At 45.0% G+C, this 27,969-nt stretch overlaps 1 protein-coding gene across 1 annotated transcript in view; it reads left to right on the top strand.

The window, feature by feature from the left end:
* CCDC47 (coiled-coil domain containing 47) overlaps positions 1 to 27,379 on the top strand; it is a 28,961-nt gene extending 1,582 nt beyond the window's left edge. Inside the window, exons 2-13 of the mRNA XM_056548195.1 lie at positions 11,517 to 11,801; positions 11,896 to 12,006; positions 13,093 to 13,267; positions 13,535 to 13,656; positions 15,569 to 15,634; positions 16,847 to 16,948; positions 17,029 to 17,139; positions 17,227 to 17,312; positions 20,118 to 20,176; positions 20,267 to 20,376; positions 20,470 to 20,637; positions 26,739 to 27,379. Of these exons, the coding sequence (XP_056404170.1) occupies positions 11,532 to 11,801; positions 11,896 to 12,006; positions 13,093 to 13,267; positions 13,535 to 13,656; positions 15,569 to 15,634; positions 16,847 to 16,948; positions 17,029 to 17,139; positions 17,227 to 17,312; positions 20,118 to 20,176; positions 20,267 to 20,376; positions 20,470 to 20,637; positions 26,739 to 26,819 (1,461 nt within the window). The 5' untranslated portion in view covers positions 11,517 to 11,531 and the 3' untranslated portion in view covers positions 26,820 to 27,379. The remainder of the gene's footprint in view (positions 1 to 11,516; positions 11,802 to 11,895; positions 12,007 to 13,092; positions 13,268 to 13,534; positions 13,657 to 15,568; positions 15,635 to 16,846; positions 16,949 to 17,028; positions 17,140 to 17,226; positions 17,313 to 20,117; positions 20,177 to 20,266; positions 20,377 to 20,469; positions 20,638 to 26,738) is intronic.
* The last annotated feature ends 590 nt before the right edge of the window (positions 27,380 to 27,969 follow it).

Raw genomic sequence — 27,969 nt, 5'->3', positions numbered from 1 at the left:
AAATCATTTCCTCTGTAGTATTCAGCAGCTAATAAGTACTAGAAGGATTAAGATTTTTTAATAGAAGTAATTTACAAATCTGTTTAACTTTCTGCCACCAGTTGATTTAAAAACAACAACAAAAAAAAGTTTTCCACCAGAGGACCCCTTTAAATATCATGATCCCCTTGAAGAAGTCTGTGGCTGTGACTACACGGGGGCAGATGTCCAGCACAGTGACTGACGGGGGACAGGTGTTGTCAGAAGATACACACTGCATTAGTGTTCCCAAACCTACAGCTTTCCAGCTGTTGCAGAATTACAACTCCCAGCCTGCCCGGAAAGCTGCAGCCTGTCAGGGCATGATGGGAGTTGGAGTCTTGCAACAGCTGGAGAGCCACTGGATTAACAGCACTGAGCTAGAATATACATATCAGGAGTGTGGAAATGTAATAAAAAACTACTTGTCCACGGGACTAAAACGGAGCAAATTCTACTTGTCCCTCATGACGATCCACTTGTCGGGGCCTATTTTTGCTTTTACACTCTCGTTTTTTCCTCCTCGCCCTATAATAACCATAACTACCTACTATAATGATACCTTTTAATTTTTTCAAAACAAATTCTCCGAACCAAAAAAATGTATATTGGTGAAGTGATAGTAAAAGATAATTTAGCAGATTTGGTGGTTTTCTTTTCTACACCATTTACCTTGTGGTTGAGGTAAGATGTTATTTTGATACTTTAGGTCGCCTGATTACAGCGATACCAGATTTGTATAGTTTCCGTCATGTTTTACTAATTATAAAAAAAAAAATCTGAACTTTAAAAAAAATAAATGTTATTGACATTTTCTGACCCCTGTAGCTTTAAAAAAAAATAGTTTTGCATACCAGTCTGTATGAGGGCTCATATTTTGCGCCATAATCTGTTTTTTTGTATCGGTACCATTTTGGTATTGATCTTATAAAAATTGCAGTTCTGGGATATTTTTTTTTTTTTTTTTACATTTACCATACGGGATACATAATGTTCTATTTTAATAGTTCGTACAATTACGCACGCAGCAAATATGTTTATTTATTTTTTTTATATGGGAAAAGGGGGTGATTTAAACTTTTAATATGGAAAGGGTTAATGTGTGTCTTTTAAAAACTTTTTTTTAATACTTTATTTGTCCCTTGTGGACTTTTAGGAGGAATCATTAGATTCCTCATAGAGATCAATAAAGTTCTATTGAACTCCATTGATCTGTGTGCTCTGTGCTCCATTGATAGAGCCTAATCCAGCCAGGATCTATCAATGACAGAGTGGGACAGCAGGGAAGCAGAGGTAAGCCTTCTGGCTACCTCTATAATGAGACATACACATGTGGCTCACAGGGAACCAGGGCAGTTTTCCCACTTCCATGATTTCATAACATTCTATAAAAATTTAGTGGCTTAACAACCCCTTAAAATTGACTCTTTGCTAGCGATAAGGAAATCTTCCTAAGTAAGTTTGTTGAGTTGGTCCAGAAGCAGGGATTCTGATTAGGGATCCACGATTATCGGTTTGGCCGATATTATCGGCCGATAATCACGATTTTGGGCATTATCGGTATCGGCAATTACCTTACCGATAATCCGATAATGCCCCCTGCACCGCCCGCACCGCGACCGCCCCCCCACAGACCCACCCCACCACACCGTGTCGCACCCCCCACCGCACCGCCCCCATTGCCTTCCCCATCCCTGGTTTTATAATTACCTGTTCCCGGGGTCAACGCTACTTCTGGCTCCTGCTGCGTCCTGCGTTACGCTGTGCGCAATGACGAGTGACGCGACGTCACCGTCAGTGCGCACAGTGACACCTCAGGAGGACGCCGCCGGAGCCAGATGTAGAGTGGACCCCGGGAACAGGTAATTATAAAATCGGGGATGGGGGAGGCAATGGGGCCGGGGTGGTGCGGTGGGGGGTGCGACGCGGCACGGTGCGGTGGGGCGCTAGGGGGCACGGAGCAGAGCGGTGCGGTGGTGGGGGGGCGGTGGCGGTGATAGGACTCAGGACCCCCGGACAGGCAGGGGGAGCGATGCGGGTGGCGGCGGTGGTCTCTGGCACTGCAAAAGCCGCTGCAGTTCATTGATTTAAAGCGCCCGCTTTAAATCTATGATCTGCAGCAGTGTCGTGGGGGGATAAATAGCCGATAACTTATACCGGAATATCGGTATAAGTTATCGGCTATCGGCCCTAACCTCAACAGATTATCGTATCGGCGCTAAAAAAAACGATATCGGTCGATCCCTAATTCTGATTATATACATACTTGTGGTTCGCCCAAAAAGTTAAATAAGTAAAACCCAAATTTTATGGAAATTTCTTTTTAAATCAATTTGCTCCTCTCTACTTCTGGAGGGTTCTACGTGCTGAAATCTAGGATGGTCAGAGCATGCTGGGAGTTGTAGTGTTACCCCAGCTGCAGAGCCTCAGGGGAAGGTTCTGAGAGCTGAAAGGAACAAATGTAAGGGATACAGTTTTGTCGTGTACAATAGAGCATTGTGCATTGCATTAGTGTATATATTAGGGATGCACAGATATATCGACGGCCGATACATATCGGCCGAAAATAGCTGCCTACTATTGTTGGGGGGAGCTGCCTACTATTGTTGGGGGGAGCTGCCTACTATTGTTGGGGGGAGCTGCCTACTATTGTGGGGGAAATGCTGACCTAATGTGGGGGAGCTGCCTACTATTGTGAGGAACCTGCCTACTATTGTGGGGGAACTGCTGACCTAATGTGGGGGGAGCTGCCTAATATTGTTGGTGGGAGCTGCCTAATATTGTGTGGGAACTGCCTACTATTGTTGGGGGGAGCTGCCTACTATTGTTGGGGGGAGCTGCCTACTATTGTGGGGAACCTGCCTACTATTGTGGGGGAAATGCTGATCTAATTTGGGAACCTGCCTACTGTTGTGGGGGAGCTGCCTACTGTTGCGGGGGAGCTGCCTACTGTTGCGGGGGAGCTGCCTACTGTTGCGGGGGAGCTGCCTACTGTTGCGGGGGAGCTGCCTACTGTTGCGGGGGAGCTGCCTACTGTTGCGGGGGAGCTGCCTACTGTTGCGGGGGAGCTGCCTACTGTTGCGGGGGAGCTGCCTACTGTTGCGGGGGAGCTGCCTACTGTTGCGGGGGAGCTGCCTACTGTTGCGGGGGAGCTGCCTACTGTTGCGGGGGAGCTGCCTACTGTTGCGGGGGAGCTGCCTACTGTTGCGGGGGAGCTGCCTACTGTTGCGGGGGAGCTGCCTACTGTTGCGGGGGAGCTGCCTACTGTTGCGGGGGAGCTGCCTACTGTTGCGGGGGAGCTGCCTACTGTTGCGGGGGAGCTGCCTACTGTTGCGGGGGAGCTGCCTACTGTTGCGGGGGAGCTGCCTACTGTTGCGGGGGAGCTGCCTACTGTTGCGGGGGAGCTGCCTACTGTTGCGGGGGAGCTGCCTACTGTTGCGGGGGAGCTGCCTACTGTTGCGGGGGAGCTGCCTACTATTGTGGGGGAACTCCCGACCTAATGTGGGGGAGCTGGCAATCTAATGTGGGGGAATCTAATCTAATGAGCGGAGCACTGCATTTTACCAGAACACGGGGAGAAGTCATTTTCGGTATCGGTTTCGGCCGGACATTTTTTTTTTATTTCGGTTTCGTTTCGGTTCTGAAATTTCCATTTCGGTGCACCTCTAGTATATATAGAATATATCTGTAAATTCTAGCTCAGTGCTGTCCATCCTGGTGCAAGACTACAACTCTCAGCATGCCCTGACAGGCTGCTGCTTTCATGGCATGCTGGGAGTTGTAGTTCTGTACCAGCTGGACATCCACAGGTTTGGTAACACTGATGCTGTGTGTATCTTTGGACAACACCTGTCCCCCCGTCAGTCACTGTTGTGGACAGCTGCCCTCGTGTTGTCACAGCCACCGGCATCTTCTCATGATCATATTTATTCTTCTTGTATTTGGATGTAAGGAACCATCTACCGCCCTCTGCCAGTGTTTAAGGCTAAGTTTACACTTGGGTTTTTTGGGGGGAGGGAAACGACAATTCTGCCTCATGATGTTTTTCGGTCACAAAACGCTGCGGCCTGATGTTAGCTGTAAATCAAGGAGAAATCACAAAATTATTTTTTCACTTTGGGTTTTTCAGTTTAGGGTTTTTTTTTTATCCTTTTGGAATTTTTTCACTCTTTTTTGGCGTTTTTCAGCTCCTTGACGGTTTTGCAAAGTCGCAGCATGTTGAGCCTATGGCTTTTTTTTTTTCTGAAATTGAAACGACATGTGGGTTTTAACTTTGGCATTTTTGCAGGCAGTTTTTATTCTTTTTTGGACTTTAGTGATCCAAAAAAGTGATGGAGATACCTTTTTAAATAAAATTTTGTAGGGTACCATTAAAAAAAATATATAAAAAGATACAGTAGTGATGGAAAAAATTGTATTTAGCAACATTTATCTTTATTATGACATTTTTAAACAGGGATCAATTTATGTGGGCGGGCCGGAAACTAAAAATGTAGCCGACAATAATACAAATGTAGCATGTGTTCCATGATGGGAGTAGTAGTACCTCTACTAATTGACAGATCGCCCGTGTCACTTCTGACACCCATTGCGATCCTCCTGTATAATGTATAGATGCGGGGGGGCACTCTTCTATGGTCCTTGCAGTGCCGTATATACACCTATTCATATTTCCCACAGAGAGCTGTGATTGGCCAGATGGTTCCAGCCAATCAAAACTCTGTGGGGAATATGAATAGGTGTGTGTGTGTGTGTGTATGTATGTATGTATGTATATATATATATATATATATATATATATATATAATATACAAATATATGGTAGTGCAGGGGACCATAAATGAGCGCTCGCATCTATACATTATACAGGAGGATCACAGCAGTACCTGCAGTAAAGGACAGATCACAGTGGGTGTCACTCCTGACACCCGCTGCGATCATCCATAATCCCTGAGATGCGGAGCAGCTTTCTCCTGCGCTCGCATCTCTGCTCTGTACTCCGGCCGGCCACTCACTCATTCATATTTCCCTCTGAGAGCGGTGATTGGCTGCCGCCATGCGGCCAATCCCCACTCTGGGCAGAAAATATGAATGAGTGATGTTCTATTCACATCACTGGCCAGAGTACAGAGCGCCACATCTCTGCTATATTACGGACGATCGTATCGGGTGTCAGGAGTGATCTGTCTATCAGTACAGGACCTACTACTCCCATCATGGAACAGTGTGTTCCATGCTGGGAGTAGTAGTACTACCTAAAAAAAATATGAAAAATGAAGGGGAAAAAAATTTGAAAAACACACTACATTTTTATTATTATTGTCTGCTCCATTTTTAGTGCCCTGCCTGCCCACATAAACTGATCCCTGTTTATAAATTCATAAAAATGTCTTTATAAAAAAATATATATACATTTTGTTAAATACATTTTTCTTTTTCATCACTACCGCATTTTCTTTTCTTGGTACCCAACAAATTTTGAAAAAAACACCAAAGTGCCAAAATGCAATTTCCTCTCAAATACAAAAAAAAACACAGGAAAACAAGTGGGAACTTAGCCAAAGTGACCCTGCCCTAACCCCTGGGTAAAGTCCTATAAATAGAATGGATATAGGGGTATAAGGGAATGCAGGTTCCCAATCATTTTCCTGCACAACATTGTTCACTAACATGTGGCTCTACAGCTGTTCTATAACTACAATTCTCATCATGCTCCGACAGCCACCAGCTTAGTGGTCATACCTACCTGCCATGACTGGCTTTTTACAACAAAAAGACTAGTGCAGTGAGCAGCAGCCGTGAAGGGCATATTCTGCACATATTCTTCCAAGCGTTTAACCTTGGCTTTATTAATGAGCTTAGCCAATGTTCCCTTCAAGCAGATCCTTATTAGTAATGCAAGAATTGACTCCCTCTGCAAGCCCGGACAGCCTGCCTGCTGAGACTTGTAGTTTTGCAACAGCTGCAGAGTCATACATTGGGGGCTGTAGGACACTCAGATGATCAGATATGTTCCTTGCAAGCAGAATTCCTTAGCACGCCAGTTAAAGGGGAACTCTGGTGGAAAACAAATGTTTTCAATTCAACTGGTGCAAGAAAGTAAATCACAGATTTGTAAATCACTTCTATTTAAAAATCTTAAAGGGGTATTCCAGGCCAAAACTTTGTTTTTTATATATCAACTGGCTCCGGAAAGTTAAACAGATTTGTAAATTTCTTCTTTTAAAAAATCTTAATCCTTCCAATACTTATTAGCTTCTGAAGTTGAGTTGTTGTTTTCTGTCTAACTGCTCTCTGATGACTCACGTCCCGGGAGCTGTGCAGTTCCTATGGGGGTATTCTCCCATCATGCACAGCTCCCGTGACGTGACATCATCATTGAGCAGTTAGACAGAAAACTTCAGAAGCTAATAACTATTGGAAGGATTAAGATTTTTTTAATAGAAGTAATTTACAAATCTGTTTAACTTTCCGGAGCCAGTTGAGATATAGATATAGATATATATATAAAGGTTTTGCCTGGAATACCCCTTCAACCCTTCTAGTACTTATCAGCTGCTTTATACAGGGATCCCTCAACATACAATAGTTTCAACATACAATGGTCTTTTCTGGACCATTGTAACTTGAAACCAGACTCAACATACAATGTGCAGACAGTCCAGATCTGTGATACCTGTCAATGGCCGGAAGAACCGACCAATCAGAATGGACAGTTTACTGGTAAAACACCTGTATTACTGAAGCGTATGCACTGACTGATGTCTGGTAGCGCCCCCCCCCCTACAGTACAGGGAGGTACTACATGTTCTGTACTCTTTACCTGTACCAGGGTTACCTGCTCCTTTGGACACCAGGTGAGGGCGACTCCATGTTAATTTTTTTTGGACATTGCATGTACTGTACAGGACCCGGAAGAAGCTTCTGTCCTCTACATAAACCAGTGTTTCCCAAGCAGGGTGCCCCCAGCTGTTGCAAAACTACAACTCCCAGCATGCCCGGAAAGCCTTTGGCTGTCCGGGCATGCTGGGAGTTGTAGTTTTGCAACAGCTGGAGGCACCCTGCTTGGAAAAAACACTGAAATACACAGTGATTTACATCTCCCAGCAGATCTTTCTTACTTTTATATGTAAGGATTTGCTTTATCTATATTAGTTATCTACTTATTTTACTGTAATTCTCACTTTTTCCTATTTTTGGATGACATTTTGGTGCTTTTAGAACCAATTACCAGGTTTCCATAGAGTTATGGTCTCTACATACAATGGTTTCAACATACAATGGGTGTCCCAGAACCAATTAATATTGTAACTTGAGTGACCACTGTACTACAGATATACTACAGAGAAATTTTCCAGCCTGACCACAGTGCTCTCTGCTGACACCTTTGTCCATGTCAGGAACTGTCCAGAGCAGGAAAGGTTTTCTATGCGGGTAGGATTCTAATTTGGACAGTTCCTGTCACGGGCAGAGGTGTCAGCAGAGAGCACTGTTGCCAGACAGAAAAGTAATTCTCAAATTTCTCTGTTTTATACAGCAGCTAATAAGTACTGGAAGGATTAAGATTTTTTTTTTTTTTTAATAGAAGTCATTTACAAATCTGTTTAACTTTCAGGCACCAGTTGATTTGAAAACATTTGTTTTCTACTTGTTTCCACCGGAGTTCCCCTTTAATGTTTGATAGAATGTCCAGCTTTCTCCTTCCTGCCCCAGTAACAATACAAGAACATTCTGTTAATTGGTTGTCCTCCCAACAGGATGGACAATAAGCTCTCTAGATCCCTGTACGTAGACAATGAGGATACATTTGGGTTTGCAAGAAGGGTGTTATGTAGGACACGGCGAGACACAATGGGATTTTCTTTTAAGCAGATTACAGAGCAGTGAAGGGCTTAACACATGGCATTCCTCGCTTTTACATTTTGGATGTTCTCTTTTGATTCTTAAAGGGGTGTTCCAGGAAAAAAACATATATATATATATATATATATATCAACTGGCTACAGAATGTTAAGCAGATTTGTAAATTACTTCTATTAAAAAATCTTAATCCTTTCAGTACTGATGAGCTTCTGAAGTTAAGGTTGTTCTTTTCCGTCTAAGTGCTCTCTGATGACACGTGTCTCGGGAACCGCCCAGTTTAGAAGAGGTTTGCTATGGGGATTTGCTTCTAAACTGGGCGTTTCCCGAGACAGGTGTCATCAGAGAGCACGTAGACAGAAAAGAACAACCTTAACTTCAGAAGCTCATCAGTACTGAAAGGATTAAGATTTTTTAATAGAAGTAATTTACAAATCTGCTTAACATTCTGTAGCCAGTTGAGATATATATATATATATATATATAATGTGTGTGTGTGTTTTCCTGGAATACCCCTTTTAAAGGGTCCTTTCCCGCTTTTACATTGCAGCTGGCTTCTTGATTGGCTGACAACCATGGGGAAAAACTGTGGGTGCCGCATAGGGAAATGTAGTAATACATGGATTCAGAGCTCCAGAGCCAGGTTGCTCTACACATTAGCTAGCTGGGAATCAAGCTTATATACATCCTAGAACAGCAAATGGACACTAGAAAAGCTAGATGACAACCTATAGAGTGAGAAACGCGCTGTAAATCTGGCCAAATACTTTAGGTAACTGCAAGCTTTTATTTTGTCCAACAGCTGTCTAGCATGCCCCCCCCTCCATACACTTGCATGCTTAGTTTGCATGCATGTGTTTTTAAAGGGGTTGGGGATGAGCTGAGATTCCCGTATACTTCAGATCAGTGGTCTTCAACCTGCGGACCTCCAGATGTTGCAAAACTACAACTTCCAGCATGCCCGGACAGCCAACGGCTGTCCGGGCATGCTGGGAGTTGTAGTTTTGCAACATCTGGAGGTCCGCAGGTTGGAGATCACTGCTTTAGATGGTCTTGCAATTTCGCCACAATTGGTGAGTCCAACCGATATATATCTGCTGTGTATGATAAACATTACAAGTTGCTCACCACTTCCAAGATCTCTGCATGCTGATGGTGAATTGGCCTTTATCAGAGACCCTCCTGCTACACTGTGACAAGTGTACTTGTGTATTCGGATCAGATTTACTTTAGAATCAATATTTGACAGAATGTAGGCACAATGGGGGAATTTATCATTGTATATAGAGCTTTTTTTGTCTATTTTTTAATGCAAAAATTTGCGCAAGATTTTTTTGTGTGTGTGCAAAATCTGATAGAATTCTTTATAGCCATGTCTAAGGTTAAGTTTACCATTAGAGATGAGCGAATTTACAGTAAATCCGATTCGTCACAAACTTCTCGGCTCGGCAGTTGATGGCTTATCCTGCATAAATTAGTTCAGCTTTCTGGTGCTCCCGTGGGCTGGAAAAGGTGGATACATTCCTAGGAGATTCTTTCCTAGGAATGTATCCACCTTTTCCAGCCCATGGGAGCACCGGAAAGCTGAACTAATTTCTGCAGGATAAGTCATCAACTGCCGAGCCGAGAAGTTTGTGACGAATCAAATTTACTGTAAGTTCGCTCATCTCTATTTACCATAGAGCACTTTCTACTGTAGAATCTAATTTATTAACTGCGTGTTTTTTTGTTTTTTTTTAAATTCAAAAGAATGCGCAAATGCACTTTTCTTGCACAGTGGATTCTGTCTACAAGACGTCTTTCACTACTAAACCTGAAAATTCAATTATAAAAAACAAAACGCATTGGAAAAAAAAATGATTTAAAAAAAAACTCCCCCTACAGCCCTCGTTAACCCTTTTATTGACATTTAAAAAACGCTGTTCATCATCGCAATCCGCTGAATCTGACGTAGTCCTCCGCATTCACGTATCTAAAATGAGAAGAAAGCAAAAACAACAAAACTTCAACCATGTCTGTGATTTCTACACTAGCAAAATGCTGGTGGGAAATTTTTGATGTAAACTGGACTCTCACCCCTTCGAAAATATAATGTAAAGCAACAATATAGGTGGTCACGCCCACTTATACAAAACTGACATCAACAATGTAAACCGCGGCACAAAGCTCTTTGAAAATTTGGTCGATACTTTTCGCGCCAAAATTTTTTTGGGTGCAAAATTCTTTGAGAATCTCCCCCTCTGTGGACTTTATAAAGATTTATAATTTTACTATTGTGCAGAGTTTTGTTTGGCGCACACTGCCGCTCTGACACTTCTAGCTATGTAAGTAGTGTACAGCGGTAGAGAAGGAGTGCACGGTAGAGCGAGGGGGACGTTTCTATATTTGCACAAAATTCATCAAAGAAGTGCACAACTTAATCTTCAGGAAGAGTGTAAATTAGACAAGAGTGTAAAGGGGCAGATCTGCAGACACCTAATGATACATCTCCCCCAATGTGTGTGTTACATAAACTCTGCCACATTTAATGCACTTTTCTGATGAACTTGAAAAGGGTGGTAGTCTTGGTTAAAAGGGGCATGTCCTAATATGTGACACTGTGCCCCTACATTGCCCCTACATTCTGCATAATTTAATTCAAACAGTTGATCTAAATAGAGCTTTAGTAGATCTGGGCCAAGCCAATAAATGTTTCCATTCTGACATGAAGCAGGGATATTGAACATGTTGAAGAATATAAAGCACACAGGGGGAGATGTTTCAAAACCTGTTCAGAGGAAAAGTTGACCAGTTGCCCATAGCAACCAATCAGATCGCTTCTTTCATTTTTAGAGAGGCCTCTTTAGAAATTAAAGAAGCGATCTGAATCCTATGGGCAACTGGTCAACTTTTCCTCTGCACAGGTTTTGCAAAATCTCCCCCATAGTGTGTAAAAAAAGTTACATAACCTCATCCGATCTCCCAGACATGACATCACTTTACAGATGGTGGTGGTCTAACCTCTGGGACCCCATTGATCCTAAGAAATAAAGGTCTTTAGCAATGATTCAGTGCTGAGCCCCCCCCCCCCCCTCTTTTTTTTTTTTTTCTTTCCGCCATGCAAGGAAACTGCGACTGGTCACATTCCCTGCACAGCTGGGTGGCTGGATATGCTGCTGTGAAAAAAAAAGAAAAAATGGTCACTGTTAGAGATGAGCGAACTTACAGTAAATTCTATTCATCACGAACTTCTCGGCTCGGTAGTTGATGACTTATCTTGCATAAATTAGTACAGCTTTCAGGTGCTCCGGTGGGCTGGAAAAGGTGAATACATTCCTAGGAATGATTCTCCTAGGACTGTATCCACCTTTTCCAGCCCACCGGAGCACCTGAAAGCTGAACTAATTTATGCAGGAAAAGTCATCAACTGCCGAGCCGAGAAGTTCATGACGAATCAAATTTACTGTAAGTTCGCTCATCTCTAGTCACTGTACTACAGAGCTTAATGAGTGCTGCCACCTCTTCATTCTCAGGATCACAGTGGTCCCAGAGGTTGGATCCCCACCAAACAGAAGATGACGACATATCCTTAAGATGTGCTATATCTGTCGGAGTTGGAAACACCCATTAAATTAACTGGTCCTATTCTTTCCACGCAGAGTGCTTCAGTGAAAATGTTGCCCTCTCCTCGCTTGCTGGTCGCTCTTCTCCTCCTTTTGGTCGCCAGCTCCAATGCCAAGTTCCAGGACTTTGATGACGGAGATGACGTGACTGAATACGATGACAATGACTTTGCAGAGTTTGAAGATACAGCAGATGAGGCCCCCACTACACATCCTCCTCATCAGCAGCACTTACCTGATGAAGAAGAGGAGGAGGAGGATGAGGAAGCAACAGTGGAGTCAGAGGGACAGGAGGAGTTTGAACTAGACACAGAAGGACAGGTAAGTACTTGTGCGGATGGCCGTATTTTTCTCATTTCTAGTTCCTAATTCTCTCGCTCTCCAGGAGAGTCTGATCTTTCTTTCCACCCCCTAGGATGGCGACAGTGATAATGAGCCATATGATGATGAAGAGTTTGAAGGTTATGAAGACAAGATGGACTCGGGAAACACTATCAAAAGCAAGGACCCCATCACCATTGTAGATGTAAGTTCTGTTCCAGCACTTCCATTGATGTAGCTCAGAATGCTTGGCTTCTGGTCACACTCCCATCGGAGACTGATTGGACAAAATAGTCATGCTGCCTGCTTGTGCTGTTCTTCCTGCCAAAGTGACAGAAACCACAGCGCAGCCCGACAGACCCTTTATAGAAGTTGGTGAAGTCAGCTAAGTACCAGTGGTAGCCTTCCTACCATGAATCTAGAGGAGCATTATGCCTTATGTTACAAATGTTAGTACAGTAGTCCCTCAAGTTACAATGGTCGTCCTGGAACCTATTAATATTGTATGTTGAGACCATTGTATGTTGAGACCATAACTCTATGGAAACCTGATAATTGGTTCTGAAGCCACCAAAATGGCATTTAAAAATAGGAGAAAGGGAGGATTAAACAAAAATAAGTAGATAACTAATATAGATAAAGCAAGTCCTTCCATATAAAAGTAAGAAAGATCTGCTGGGAGCTGTAATCACTATCTATATCAGTGTTTTCCAACTAGGGTGCCTCCAGCTGTTGCAAAACTACAACTCCCAGCATGCCCGGACAGCCTTTGGCTGTCCGGGCATGCTGGGAGTTGTAGTTTTGCAACAGCCGGAGGCTCCCTTGTTGGGAAACACTGGTCTATATAGAGGACAGGATCTTCTTCAGGGTCCTGTACAGTACACAGTGTTCTAAAAAAAAAAAAAGTAAAATGGAACTGCCCTTACTTGGTGTCCAAAGGAGCAGCTAACCGTGACATAGGTTAAAAGTAGTACAGAACATGTAATACCTCCCTGTTCTGTAGGGGGCGCAACCAGACAGCCAGTCAGCGCATGCACTTTAGGAATACAGGGGTTTTACCAGTGAATGCCCATTCTAATTGGTCGGTTCTTCCAGCCATTGACACGTTTCACAGATTCCATAGCATTGTATGTTGAGTCTGGTTTCAAGTTAAAATGGTCTAGAAAAGACCATTGTATGTTGAAACTATTGTATGTTGAGGCCATTGTAAGTTGAGGGATCACTGTATGTTCAAGAGCAATAACATGGTTTTTTCCCTTGTTTTCATGTTCTATTTACTCACCTGCTTTAGGTCCCTGCTCATCTGCAGAACAGCTGGGAGAGCTATTACATGGAGATCCTTATGGTGACCGGGCTCCTGGCATACATAATGAACTACATTATTGGAAAGAATAAGAACAGCCGCTTGGCACAGGCCTGGTTTAACTCTCATCGTGAACTACTGGAGAGCAACTTTTCCCTTGTGGGTAGGTGCTAAGCTTTAAAGGGCAATACCTCTCTGCATTTCCTATAGAAGCTAAAGTATTTATCCCAAAAACGTAACGTTATCAGCTATTATCAGTTATCCGCTTTGACTGCTGGGACGGCATTGATCAGAAGGACCGAGGTCCCTTTTCTCATTAGTAGATGCAGCGGCAGTCAACATGCTCAGTCCCACTCCATTCATAACTTTTAATCTTGTGATATCACTTTAAAATTTTGAGACCTGCTATAATGCTCTTGTTTTAATACAGGGGATGATGGGACAAGTAAGGACGCAGTAAGCACTGGGAAGCTAAACCAGGAGAACGAGCACATCTACAACCTGTGGTGCTCAGGACGTCTGTGCTGCGAGGGTATGCTGATCCAACTCAAGGTGCTGTCTTTATGCTGCAGATATTATTCTTTTGAAATAAAAGCTCCTCCTTGCCATGTTATTCTTTAACACCCTAATCTGTTTGCTAGTGATCCGAGTTTAGGGGATTTAAATCACTACCACTACCCCTATCCATATGCTCTATCACAGATACCTTAAAGGGGTTATTCCCTATCCTATAGCTGGGATCTAACTCCTGAGACCAAATAGAAAAAGAGAATCCCAGTCCTCAAGTACCTCAACCAAAATGGATGTACAATGCATAATTGGTAGAAATGAATTTTTATCTAAAATGGTCACATATAAAATTTGTCTCACAGGGCCCATGTGATGTACAAATTCAAACAAAAAGGGGCCTGGATACAACCTGCAAAGGAAAAAAAAGACCTAAAATGTCCCAATGTATTCACAATAATACAGTCCTGTAATGCAGGAAAGAAATCCTATGGTAGCATAGTAGCCTTACATTGCTATAAAGTGACCGTACTAGAGAATCCAAATACAGTTCAATGATCCGTAGTGAGATATGACCTGCAACAGTGTCACCACATATAATATAGAACGATTGGTACTAAGTACCGCTCACCACTCCTCAGGTATAAATGCCGTCTGTCAGCTCCGCTGGGGATCTGATATAGTTACCAATGCTGGGTACGATGTACGGTCACAGCAACCGGTCCTCAGCCCGGAGTAAAGACTGTAAGTCTCGGCAAAGACGGTGTCAGACGTCACTGATCAGCTGATTGATCTCCAGCTGGTGGTTGCAAAGCGCTGGAGTACAGGGCGGCTGAGGGTGCAAAAGCACTAATAGTACCCGGAAAAGGTGTTGATGTTAATATAGTCACTGATAGCACTGGGTACAGTGGTCCCTCAACATACGATGGTAATCCGTTCCAAACGGACCATCGTTTGTTGAAACCATCGCATGTTGAGGGATCCGTGCAATGTAAAGTATAGGACAGTGGTCTACAAGCTGTGGACCTCCAGATGTTGCAAAACTACAACACCCAGCATGCCCGGACAGCCGTTGGCTGTCCGGGCATGCTGGGAGTTGTAGTTTTGCAACATCTGGAGGTCCGCAGGTTGAAGACCACTGGTATAGGAAGTTGTACTCACCTGTCCCCGCCGCTCCGGACCGTCACCGCTGCCCTGGATGTCGCCTTCCATCGCTGTCGCCGTGTCCCCGAGGTGTCCCTGACGCTCCGCCAAGGCTTCTGCTTCCCCGGCATCCTCGCTCTCCATCGCCGGCATCACGTCGCTACGCACGCCGCTCCTATTGGATGACGGGACGGCGTGCGCAGCGACGTGATGACGACTATGGAGAGCGCCGACGATGCAGGGGATCCCGAAGAGGACGCTCCGGAGCCCGGAGGACAGGTAAGTGATCGTCAGCGGAGCACACGGGGCACCGTAAACGGCTATCCGGTGGCAGCTGAAGCAGTCTGCGCTGCCTTATAGCCTTTTATGTGATGTCCCCGACATACAAAAGCATCGTATGTTGATGCTGCCTTCAACATGCGGTGGCCTCTGAGAGGCCATCGCATGTTGAAATTATCGTATGTCAGGGCCATCATAGGTTGGGGGGGGTCACTGTATTTGAGTCGATCGATATAGCTGCTGAGCAAGCGTCCAGCCAAATGTAATCTTAGGAGAAAAGCATTTAGCAAGGTGTTGCGAATATATCATACAACGGTTATCATATATTATGCACCACAGTGATAAATTTGGCACATCTTCTGCCTGCACGGCCTAGTTTTCTGCTGCCTAAATTTAGCACAAAATGAGTAAATATGACCCACTGTGTGTTAATTCTCTCCAGTATAAAGCTACTGTCTCTTTTGTATGATCCATCGCTTAATAACCTCTTGTAGGGAGAGCGTTTAAACAATTTCTTGTTTTCTTACATCTTCAGTTTTTAAAGCGCCAAGACTTGCTGAATGTGTTGGCTCGTATGATGCGCCCAACTTGTGACCAAGTGGTAAGTGGAGCAATGACAACCTGGCTGATACAGCAGGTGACTAATATTACTCTAGAGCAGTGGTCTTCAACCTGCGGACCTCCAGATGTTGCAAAACTACAACTCCCAGCATGCCCGGACAGCCGTTGGCTGTCCGGGCATGCTGGGAGTTGTAGTTTTGCAACATCTGGAGGTCCGCAGGTTGGAGACCACTGCTCTTTAGAATAGAGCTTTTCTGCCTTTAAATAAATTAAATCGTGTATCATATTTATCTGTTAGGCTTTTCCTTAGTTATTTGTCGTTTCTGGGAAAGCTGGGTGACAACCAATATGACTGGCATTATAGTCGGCACCCAGTATTTCTGCATACCTGGTATTGCAGCTCTGTCCTTTTGGGAGTGAAATGTAATGAACTGTGCCTTATTGTAAGTGAAAAGGCTGTAACCATTGCATTAGTGATCGGATATTGATGGCCTATCCTAAAGATAAGCTATCAATTAAAAAAAATCCTGGAAAAACACTTTATAATGCCATAGTTTCAGGTGTATTATTTCATACAGTTGTGAAGCACCTTTGACATACTTTAAGTTGTTCTACAGCTTGACATGCCCTGACGGCCCACGGCTCACAACAGTTGCTTAAACACTGTGGCCCTCATTTACTATTGCAAACCCGACATGTTTTGTCGGGTTGTGCGCCAGATTCTGTCGCATTGCGCCACAAATTCTGTCTGCGCCAGAATCTGCGCCACAAATTCTGTCTGCGCCAGAATCTGAGCCACAAATTCTGTCTGCGCAAGAATTTGCGCCACAAATTCTGTCTGCGCCAGAATGTTCGCCAGAATTGAAAAAACCCGGACTAACTCTCCAATTTGCTAAGAAAACCCGAAAAAAGGGGCGTGGTTGTCGCGAAAAGTGGGCGTGGTCTCCGAAAATTGCCGTGTTCCTGACATTTTCACAAAAACCCAACATATTTACTAAGGTTTCCACACAAAATGACGTAAAATGTGGTGGATTTCAGCTGAGGAAAACCCTACAGATCAGAGCATGTGTAAAATAAAGGAAAATGTAGGGAAACCTTAGTAAATACCGTGGGAAATAAATTGTAGGGAATTAAAACCCACAAAGAAACCTACACAACACTCTTAGTAAATAAGGGCCTGTGTTGTAATCCTTATGACACTTATGCCATTTGGGTTCCTTTTCCCATACAAATCTTTACCATTATCCCGCAGCAAGTAAAGGTGACAATGAATGATGAGGACATGGACACATATGTGTTTGCTGTGGGGACACGAAAGACCCTTGCTCGGCTGCAGAAAGAAATGCAGGACTTGGTAAGTTAGGCAGTAGGGGGTAGGTTAGCATTCTTCTTCTGGGTAAGGAATGATTCATTGTATGTTTTTCCTGTGTGCAGAGTGAGTTTTGCAGTGACAAGCCTAAGTCTGCAGCCAAGCTAGGTATCTCGGACTCTTTGGCCATCCTTTCTGAGATGGGGGAGGTGACAGATGGTGTCTTAGACACTAAGGTAAGGAAGGCCACTTTAGAGTCCTTACTCTTCTCTGATTAACTTTGTCTACTGAATGCTAACTGTCTGGATGTCTTTTCTCTACAGATGGTTCATTACCTAACACATTATGCTGATAAGATTGAATCCATCCATTTCTCGGACCAATTTTCTGGTCCAAAGGTTATGCAAGAGTAAGTATTTCATACCGAGCAAGTGCAATCAGTGCATGTCTCCAAAGTATGATCATTGCATGCACGTGAAACCACGCCCATGTGCAATGTCCAATAGGTGCGCAATGTCGCTGTAATATTGGACGTAGCATGTTGGCGTGGTTTCACCAGCATGCAATAATCACAATGAGGTAACGCCTTTTCTGAAGGGGTGTGAATTGGCAAGAATCTGGCGATACGTATCGCGATACACGTATGACGATACGATATATCCCGATTCTGTTTACGAGACAATATTTTGCGATATATCCCGATTCTGTCTCAAAAACAATATACAACGATTTTTGTGCACGCAGTGATAACAAATATGTTTTTTTTTTTTTATTATGTTTACATGTTTTTATATAGGAATAGGGGGTGATTTGAACTTTTAATATGGAAGGGGTTAATGTGTGTCTTTTACACTTTTATTAAAACATTTTTTTTCTTTTTTATACACTTTATAAGACTTTTAGGAGGAATCATTAGATTCCTCAGACAGATGAATAGAGTTCTATGGAACTCCATTACTCTGTGCTCCATTGATAGAGCCTAGTCCAGCCAGGCTCTATTAATGACAGAGCCACGGGACAGCAGGAAGCAGAGGTAAGTCCTCCTGCTACCTCCACAGTGGATCCGCCCGCCCGCAATCGTGCTGCGGGGGGGGGGGGGGGCGATCCAACCCACTAGCCCACCAGGGAGCATTCACAGGTCCCTTTAGACACAGCTGTCAGCTTTGAAAGCGGCGATCTAAAGGGTTAATAGCCAGCCGTGGCGATCGCCACATGCTGGCTATTAGCGGCGGCCCCCAGCTACTGAAAACAGCTGGGGGCTGCAGAGTATGGAGCGGGCAGGAGTCCGGAGCCCGCTCCATACAGACTGCTGAGCGCCACAAGCTGGCTATTAGCGGTGGCCCCGGGCTACTGAAATTAGCCGAGGGCTGCAAAGTACAGAGCGGGCACGAGTCGGGAGCCCGCTCCATACACCCAGAGCGCCGCCGCGCTTATTAGTTCTGGCTCTGCTTGCACGAGCCAGAAAAATTTGCGTGCCTGGAACTGCATGTCCCGGGCGTCGGGAGATACGAATTCCACATCCCTAAAAGGATCGATCCTAAGATATTTTGAATCGGTATAGTATCACCAAATGAAAAATCGCGATAATCGAGTGAATCGATTTATTATTATTTTTCTTACACCCCTACTTTTCTGCTTCTTGGACAACCCCTTTAATGCATAAAAGAAAGCTATCCAGGCAGGGAAGAAATATGTAGAGCCAATGTATTTAGCAGACAATTAGGGCCCTTTCACACGGCAGAATATCCTCCCCCCAAAAAACGACAGATGCCAGCTCAATCAGTCTGTGGTAGGACCACTCGGAAATGCGCTGTCTCCATAGAGGGCAAAGCGTTTCAGAGCAGATTCTGCAGAAAGGATGAACATGTTCATTCTTTCTGCAGAGTCCGGAATCTCCATGTGTTTTGGTGCAGCAGAATCAATGGGAGTCTAATGCAACAGAATTTCCGAGTTGAATTTTTCAGCTGGCTTTTGTGTGGTAATTCCGCTGTGTGAGTTGGTCATAATTGTAACAATCAGCTTTTGTGTTGTACATAACTATTGTATTGGTTTGAAGCCTCTGCAAGTAAAGGATAATGTTCACAGTAACACACAGCATGGTAATGTCTTAGGAATGGCGATCTTAAAACACAAAGCGAGTTAGAACATTAGAACATTATAGGCATTCTGGGGTTTTTGGTTTTAGTTTTTTTTTTTTTTTTTTTTTATATCAAGAGACTCCTAATATTTGCTATTCTCTGTGGGGAAAACACGCAGCATACCGTATTTTTCGCCATATAAGACGCACTTTTTCTTCCCGGAAAAGTTGGTGCGTCTTATATGGCGAATACACACACCTATCGAATCGGTCCCTACGGCCATCAACAGCCGGGACCCGCGGCTAATACAGGACATCACCGATCGCGGTGATGCCCTATATTAACCCTTCAGACACGGCGATCAAAGCTGACCGCCACGTCTGAAGCCAAAGTGACACTAACCCGGCTGCTCAGTCGATCTGTTCGGGACCACCGCGGTGAAATCGTGGCGTCCCCAACAGCTTACAGGACACCGGGAGGGACCTTACCTGCCTCCTCGGTGTCTGCTCCGTGCCGGGATCCCCTGCATGGCGGTGCTCTCTTTTGACGTCATCACATCGTCGCGCACGCCGTCCCTTCATCCAATAGGAGCGGCGTGCGTGGCGACGTGATGACGGAGAGCGTGGATCCCGGGGGAAGATGATGTCCAGAGCGTCGGGGACACCCCGGGGACGCGGCGACAGCGTGAGTACTACCTCCTACCAGTGGTCTTCAACCTGCAGATCTCCAAATGTTGCAAAACTACAACTCCCAGCATGCCCGGCAGCCGTTTGCTGTCCGGGCATGCTGGGAGTTGTAGTTTTGCAACATCTGGAGGTCCGCAGGTTGAAGATCACTGTTGGGTGCAGAATCTTTTTTTTTTTCTAGATTTTGCACCATTAAAATTGGGTGCGTCTTATATGCCGGTGCGTCCTATAGGGCGAAAAATACGGTATGTAGCATTACACATTGGCCTGTCATATCTGTGGGGCAGGTCCTTCAGAGGAAGAGATGCTTTTTGTAGCTGCTCATCACTCTGGCCAAGAGATAAACTGATGATTGTATAGAAGATCTCTTTTACAGACCTAGAGTCTTGGATATATGTTATCACTTTACTTGTGTATTTATCATATTAATTGTGTATTTGTATGTTACAGAGAGGGGCAGCCCCTTAAACTGCCAGAGACCAAGAAGACCCTTCTGTTTACATTTAATGGTAAGCATGTTGGAGTGCGCTGGTAAACAAGTAAGGGAATGCAGGAAGTATTGGGGAAACCATCTAATCATTTCTATCCCAACATTCTAGTGCCTGGAGCTGGAAACGCATCAGTAAAAGACATGGAGTCTCTTCTGCCACTGATGAACATGGTGATTTACAGCATCGACAAAGTGAAGAAGTTCCGTCTCAATAGAGAGGTGAGTTTTTGCGGGAATAATTTAATTATAGTACATGGTATGTGTCATCCTGCCACCTACTGTTAACACCCCCTGTCTGGCCCTCCATTTCAGGGGAAGCAAAAAGCTGATAAGAACCGTGCCCGCGTGGAAGAGAACTTTCTGAAGCTTACACATGTGCAACGCCAAGAAGCCGCACAGACCCGACGCGAAGAGAAGAAGAGAGCCGAGAAGGAGCGCATCATGAATGAGGAGGATCCGGAGAAACAGCGCCGACTGGAGGTTAGTTATGAGAAATAATGTTCAGATGGAGTAAAATATGCAGAATGAATGCCTGGATTAAAATCAATGGGACTCTGCTACAGCCTGATTTCCGAGTACAATATTCCCTCAGAATTCCACTTGGAAATTCCACTATGTTAACATAGCCTTAGGGTGCCTGTACATATAAGGCCCCTTTTGCCGTTGTGCCCCGTCAAGAACAGCCGTTAGTCTTTCTCGTGACGGGGTACAACGGGCAACACCAGGTCCCGTCCCCTCCCATTTACTAAAATGGGTTCCATCGGGCACCATTGTTTTTTGGGAGAAAAAGACGGTGCAAGCTCGACCGATGGACGTCACACTGTCGTGTCCGAACGGCGGTGAAAAGAAGCCTAAGCTTGTCAGACCAACTATCTAATGTGCACGGGGGTCTCCATGGCAGATTTTGAGGGGTGAAGAAAGGGGGAGAATCAAGCAGTTTGATATCAATATTTCCAACCCTTCACAGGTACCTGGCAGCAGCAGCTCTCTCCTCTGCCCATTCAGAATGAATGCATGCATGCTCAGCAGAGTTGACTGTGCCTGTCTATTGGTGGGGGAGGGTGAATGAGATACCTGAAGTGTATGGCCAGTTTCAGTGCATAGCTGTCGGCTGAACATTCATTTAGCAGACAGCTATCTCTCCCAAGGGTTCATATGGTCAGAATGTGGAAAGGATAGGTTTTACCGCTGCCAGACAGCTTGCAGATGATCTCCCTGAGAACAGATTGAAATACAACATGCCCGATCCTTCTCTCAATCATTTCTCTGTCTGGCTGGTCATGCCAAAACAGGTTTGGTGAACTTTTTCTGATGTGTTTGGGGACCATTAAAGGAAATCTGTCATCATTATCCCCTGCACTAACCTGTCATACAGGCGCTTGTAGTGCGGGTAATACTGATCAACATGATACCTACCGCATCTAGATCCGATGCACCGTTCCGCCATAATTCTTCTTTTTCTGTATATTCAAAGTAGTTGCTTGGGGAACTCTGCTCCTCCATCTTCATAATCCCCCTCCTTGCTTTCTCGGTGTACGTTACTGTTTGGTGCATGCGCCTCTCCCTGGGTACACCCGGAAGGCGTGCTGGAAAGAGGCTCAGCCATACACCGCTTCCGGGTGTACCCAGGGAACGGCGCATGCACCGAACAGTAACGTACACCGAATGAGCAGGGAGGGGGATTATGAAGATAGAGGAGCCGGGCGGAGCGCCCACCTGGCGAGGATGACATCACAATGCCCGGAGCAGGGATCGTAGTTCCACCCGTGCCCCAAGCAACTAATTTGCATATACAGAAAAAGAAGCATTACGGGGGGAAGGGATCAAGATGCAGTAAGTATCATTTTGATCAGTATCTCGCCCGCACTACAAGCCTGTATGACGGGTTAGTGCAGGTGATACTGATGACAGATTTCCTTTTAACCTTTTAAAGACATTGGACGTAAATGTACGTCATGGTGCAGTGGGACTTAACGCACCGTGACGTACATTTACATCATGAACATAACCGCGAGCACCAGACCGGTGCTCGCATCATGCACGGCAGGTCCTGGCTGCTGTCAGCAATAAGGGACCTTCCGGTTATGGTGGACATCAGCAGTCTCACTGATGTCCGCCATTAACCCCTCAGATGCCATGATATATACAGATCACGTCATCTGTGCAGTGCAGCACTTAATATGAATGATCAGATCGCCTGTGGCACTGCCGCGGGGATCTCGATCATCTAGAAAGGCGGACGGAGGTCCCGTCACCTGCCTCTGTCCGTCTCCTGGGGTCTTCTGTTCTGGTCTGAGATCGAGCAGACCAGAGCAGAAGATTGCCTATAACACTGATCGGTGTTATGCCCTATACATAGCACTGTTCAGTATATGCAATCTAATGATTGCAATAAATAGTCCCCTATGGGGACATAAAAATTATTATTTTTTTAAATGTTTAAAAAAAAAATTAAAAAGTTAAAAAATTTTAAAAATCCCCTCCCCCCAATAAAAATGTAAATCGTCCCTTTTATTCCCCAAAAAAATGTATAAAAATGTATTTAAAAGTAAAATATAAGCAAAAGGGGTACCGATTAAAACTACAGATCACGGCGCAAATAATGAACCCTCATACCGCCACGTATACGTAAAGCTGAGAAAATTATAGGTGGTCAAAATAGGGCAATTTCCAACATACAAATCTTTTGAAATTATAGAAAAGCATATAACATGGCTATCATTTTAATCTTTTTGACAGAAAGAATAAAGAAAACATGTAATTTTTACTGTAACGTGTACAGCGTGAAAACAAAACCTTCCAAAATGTAATTTCCCCACATAAATATTTTTTGGGTTGCGCCATACAATTTATGGTAAAATGAGTGATGTCATTACAAAGTAAAATTGGTCACGCAAAAAAAATAGCCCCCATATGGGTCTGGGGATGAAAATATAAAAGTTATTATTTTTAGAAGGCGAGGAGGAAAAATCGAAAATGCCAAATTATAATTGGCCTGGTCCTTTAAGGGGTACTCCGGTGAAAAACTTTTTTTTTAAATCAACTTTTGCCAGAAAGTTAAACAGATATTAAAAAAATCTTAATCCTTCCTGTACTAATTAGCTGCTGAATACTACAGCGGAAATTATTTTCCGTTTGAAACACAGAGCTGCCTGCTGACATCACGAGCACAGTGCTCTCTGCTGACACCTCTGTCCATTTTAGGAACTGTCCAGGGCAGCATATGGGGATTTTCGCCTACTCTGGACATCTCTGTCCATTTTAGGAAGTGTCCAGAGTAGGCGAAAATCCCCATATGCTGCCCTGGACAGTTCCTAAAATGGACAGAGGTGTCAGCAGAGAGCACTGTGCTCGTGATGTCAGCAGGCAGCTCTGTGTTTTAAACAGAAACGAATTTCCACTGTAGTATTCAGCAGCTAATAAGTACAGGAAGGATTAAGATTATTTAATAGATAATAATTTTTTTTTTTTTTTTTTTTAAATCAAGTAGTTTTTATAGAAACATTTTCAAGGTATAACACACAAAGGAAAACATTTACATACCCAACCCCTAGCCCCCTCCCCCCCACAGGATAAAACAAAACACCCAACCCCACCCCCTGTGTCTTCCCTTCGTAAGCATAAGAAACTATATCAGAAACCTAATGAACAAGGTCTTGTATTAGCGATTAATCCCGTAGGAGGACATCACAATCACACCACATGGCCGGCCCAGTACCAACTAGAAGACAGGCAAATAAAACATGGACAGAGCACACTGGAGAAGTTAGCACACCAAGACAAGAAGGTCGACCACCAAGAAACACAAATGATCTACAAGCAATATTAGAGAGTAACAAAAAAGAGCACCTACACAAACACAGACCAGGGTAAGGCAAGGAGTGAATGACTTCACACTACCTTAAGAGACCCCCCCCAGTAGGACATCCATCGGAGTTCTCCTTAAATATGCAGATGGTAAGCCTGGAGTGTCTATCCAAGGACCCCATATGGACTCGAACATACGGGTAGCCTTCCTCTTAAGATATACACCCCTCTCCAGTCTAATAATATGATTAAGCTTATTGACAAGTTCAGAGACAGTGGGAGGAGCTGACGCAACCAGTGCTGAGCAATTAGTTTACGGGCTTGATATAAAATCCGACTTATACCTATATACAATCCACTATCTTCATCTAGCCCATCCAAATAGCCCAATATACATGTTACTGCCGATAAAGTCAACGGGCAACCATATACTCTCTGGACAAGCTGTCCTACCTCACCCCAAAATTGACCAAATGTGGGACAGCTCCACATAACATGTAATATATGAGCATCTGGCAGGAAGCAACGGGGACAGCATGAGTCTGGACGGACACCGATTTTGTGCAAAAAGGCAGGGGTACGATACACCCTGTGCAATAAAAAGATTTGGGACACCCGATGGGCCTCTGAGACAGCCAATCGCGGGGTCATGGTCAGTATTCGCTCCCATTGCTCACCCGACAGAGGCCCCACATCCACTTCCCACCTATCTTTTACATTTAGAGGGTATGCACAAATCTGTTTAACTTTCTGGCACCAGTTGATTTAAAAAAATAAAAAAGCTTTTCACGGGAGTACCACTTTAAGGCCAAAATGGGTTTGGTCCTTAAGGGGTTAAAATAGGGATCGACCGATATCGTTTTTTTAGGGCCGATACCGATAATCGATGCAGGTTAGAGCCGATAACTTATACCGATATTCCGGTATAAGTTATCGGCTATTTAACCCCCTGCGACACCGCTGCAGAACATTGATTTAAAGCGGACGCTTTAAATCAATGATCTGCAGTGGCTTTTGCGGGGCCATAGGCCGCCGCCCCCACCCGCTTCTCTGCCCTACCTGTCAGGGTGGTCCGGGCCATCCATCCATCGTTCCTGTAGTGTCCGGGGGCGTTCCGGGTGAAGAGTGAACCGGTCCGGGCTGTCCTTCTTCTCCGGCGGTCATCTTCTCCACTCCGGGCAGGCTCCGGCCTAATACGCTGCATAGACGCCGTGACGCCCGTGCGCAGCGACGCACCTGACGTCACGGCGTAGCTATGTCTATGCAGTGTACTAGGCCGGAGCCTGCCCGGAGTGGAGAAGAGGACCGCCGGAGAAGAAGGACAGCCCGGACTGGTTCACTCTTCACCCGGAACGCCCCCGGACACTACAGGAACGATGGATGGATGGCCCGGACCACCCCCATTACGGGTAAGTTAATTTTTTTTTATTGACTCGGAGGGTGGGGGAAGGGCCCGACCGGTATAGCTGTATGGGCAAAAATCCATACCGGTATACCGCCCAGCATCACGGTGGGGGGTGCGACGCGGTGCGGTGGGTCGGGGGGGTAGCGCTCGCGGTGCGGTGGGGGCGGGGGCGGAGCATTATCGGCTTATCGGCAAGATAATTGCCGATACTGATAATGCCCAAAATCGTGATTATCGGCCGATTATATCGGCCATACCGATAATCGGTCGATCCCTAGGTTAAACATGTTATCCCAAAATTACAATTTACCACCTATCCCCTGTGTAAGTGACAAATGTCTTGCCAATTAGGATTTAAGATCACAAGAAAAGGTGTCTCACTTGTCTCCTTCTTTAATGGGTTATCCAGGAATAGAGAAACAGAGCTAATTTCTTCAAAAAAACAGCACCACACCTGTCCTTGGCTTGTGTGTGGTATTAAAACTTGGTTCCATTCACTTCAGTTGAACTGAGCTGCAATACCACACATAGAGGACAGGTGAGGGGCTTTTTTTTAAAGAAATCTGCTCTGATTTTCTTTTTTTGAATAATCCCTTTAAAGAGCTGGCCAAGTACAGCATTCGGCTGTCTTCAACAGTTTAATACAGTGACCCCCCCCGACCTACGATGGCCCCGACATATGGCCTCTCAGAGGCCATCGCATGTTGAAGGCAGCATCAACATACGATGCTTTTTGTATGTTGGGGCCCATCGCATAAACAGCTATCCGGCAGCGCAGACTGCTTCAGCTGCCACCAGATAGCAGTTTACGGTGCCCCGTGTGCTCCGGTGATCGTCTCCTACCTGTCCTCGGGGGTTCCAGAGCGTCATCTTCGGGATTCCCTCCATGGCCTTCGCTCTCCATCGTCGTCATCACATCACCACGCACGCCGTCCTGTCATGCAATAGGAGCGGCGTGCGTAGTGACGTGATGACGGTGACATGAGAGCGACACGGTGACAGCGATGGAGGGCGACATCCAGGGCAGCGGTGACGAGCGGTGACGGTCCGGAGCGGCGGGGACAGGTGAGTACAACTTCCTATTCTTTACATTGCACTGATCCCTCAACATGCGATGGTTTCAACAAACGATGGTTCATTTGGAACGGATTACCATCGTATGCTGAGGGACCACTGTAGTGAGTGAATGGAATGGCGGTACACATGCTTAATTGTCACCCTATTCACATGCAGGGAACAAAGGACTCCCATTCCCGTGATCCATGGATGTCTCACCGATTGGTGTTAAATTGTAATTTGGGATTAGCCCTTTAAGAACTGGAGACAGTTATCCATTAAATACATTTTCTCTTTTCTCTATCCCTTTCAGGAAGCTGCCCAACGCCGGGAGCAGAAGAAGATGGAGAAAAAGCAGATGAAAATGAAGCAGATTAAAGTGAAGGCTATGTAACAGCCCAGCCAATCCTATCTCCTTCTTTAATGCAGCTTAAGTCAGGATAGTAGGGGGAGAAAGTGAAACCTCATTTAGGAATAGTATATGCTTGGTTGTGATGATTTGGTTTATTGTCTTCCTATACGACTTTATGTAAGAGTCCTGAGGACCTAGTGTCTCACACCTCCTCCCAGGAACATTGCTAATAAGTATCTTAAGCCAGAGACTGTTCAGGTGCAGCGAGAACTGTTCCCCTGTCCTGCACATCTCTATCTAAAGCAACATGGACCCTATTGAATTGGTAACAGTTCTGCACAGTTCTGAAAAACTTTTCTATATGAACTTCAGGATACCAATCCTAATACCGCCTATGAGCTCTTTTATGGATAAAACCTATGGGACAGAGTTTTTTCATCTTAATGTTTTACCCTCAGCCATGTCAAGTACTGAAGACGAGAATCATTCAACAGTATTATATTTAAGTAACTAAGATCTTGATGATTATTGGATGCCACCACATGTAAAGGACAGTCTTTAGACATTAAAGGGGTTGTTCCCTTTGGCAAAGTTATGCCCTATGCACAGGATGGAGGATAAGTAACGGATTGCGGGAGGGATGGGTCTGACCATTGGAGGCACCTGCAATCTTGAGAAACGAGATCCCAGTCTCCCATTACAATGAAGCGGTGTGTCACGCATTTGTGCGGCCGCTCCGCTAATTCTCTATAGGAGCTGCCAGAAACACTGTACAGTGGTCCCTCAACATACGATGGTAATCCGTTCCAAATGGACCATCGTTTGTTGAAACCATTGCATGTTGAGGGATCCGTTCAATGTAAAGTATAGGACAGTGGTCTACAACCTGCGGACCTCCAGATGTTGCAAAACTACAACACCCAGCATGCCCGGACAGCCGTTGGCTGTCCGGGCATGCTGGGTGTTGTAGTTTTGCAACATCTGGCGGTCCGAAGGTTGTAGACCACTGTTAGAGGAAGTTGTACTCGCCTGTCCCCGCCGCTCCGGACCGTCACCGCTGCCTGGGATGTCGCCGTCCGTGGCTGTGTCCCCAACGCTCCGGCAAGGCCTCTGCTTCCCTGGCATCCGCACTCTCCGTCGCCGCCATCACGTCGCTACGCACGCTGCTCCTATTGGATGACGGGACGGTGTG

The sequence above is a fragment of the Hyla sarda genome, chromosome 12, assembly GCF_029499605.1.
Source record: "Hyla sarda isolate aHylSar1 chromosome 12, aHylSar1.hap1, whole genome shotgun sequence".
NCBI classification, from domain to species: Eukaryota; Metazoa; Chordata; class Amphibia; order Anura; family Hylidae; genus Hyla; species Hyla sarda.
This window is presented reverse-complemented; position numbering and strand designations above follow the sequence as displayed.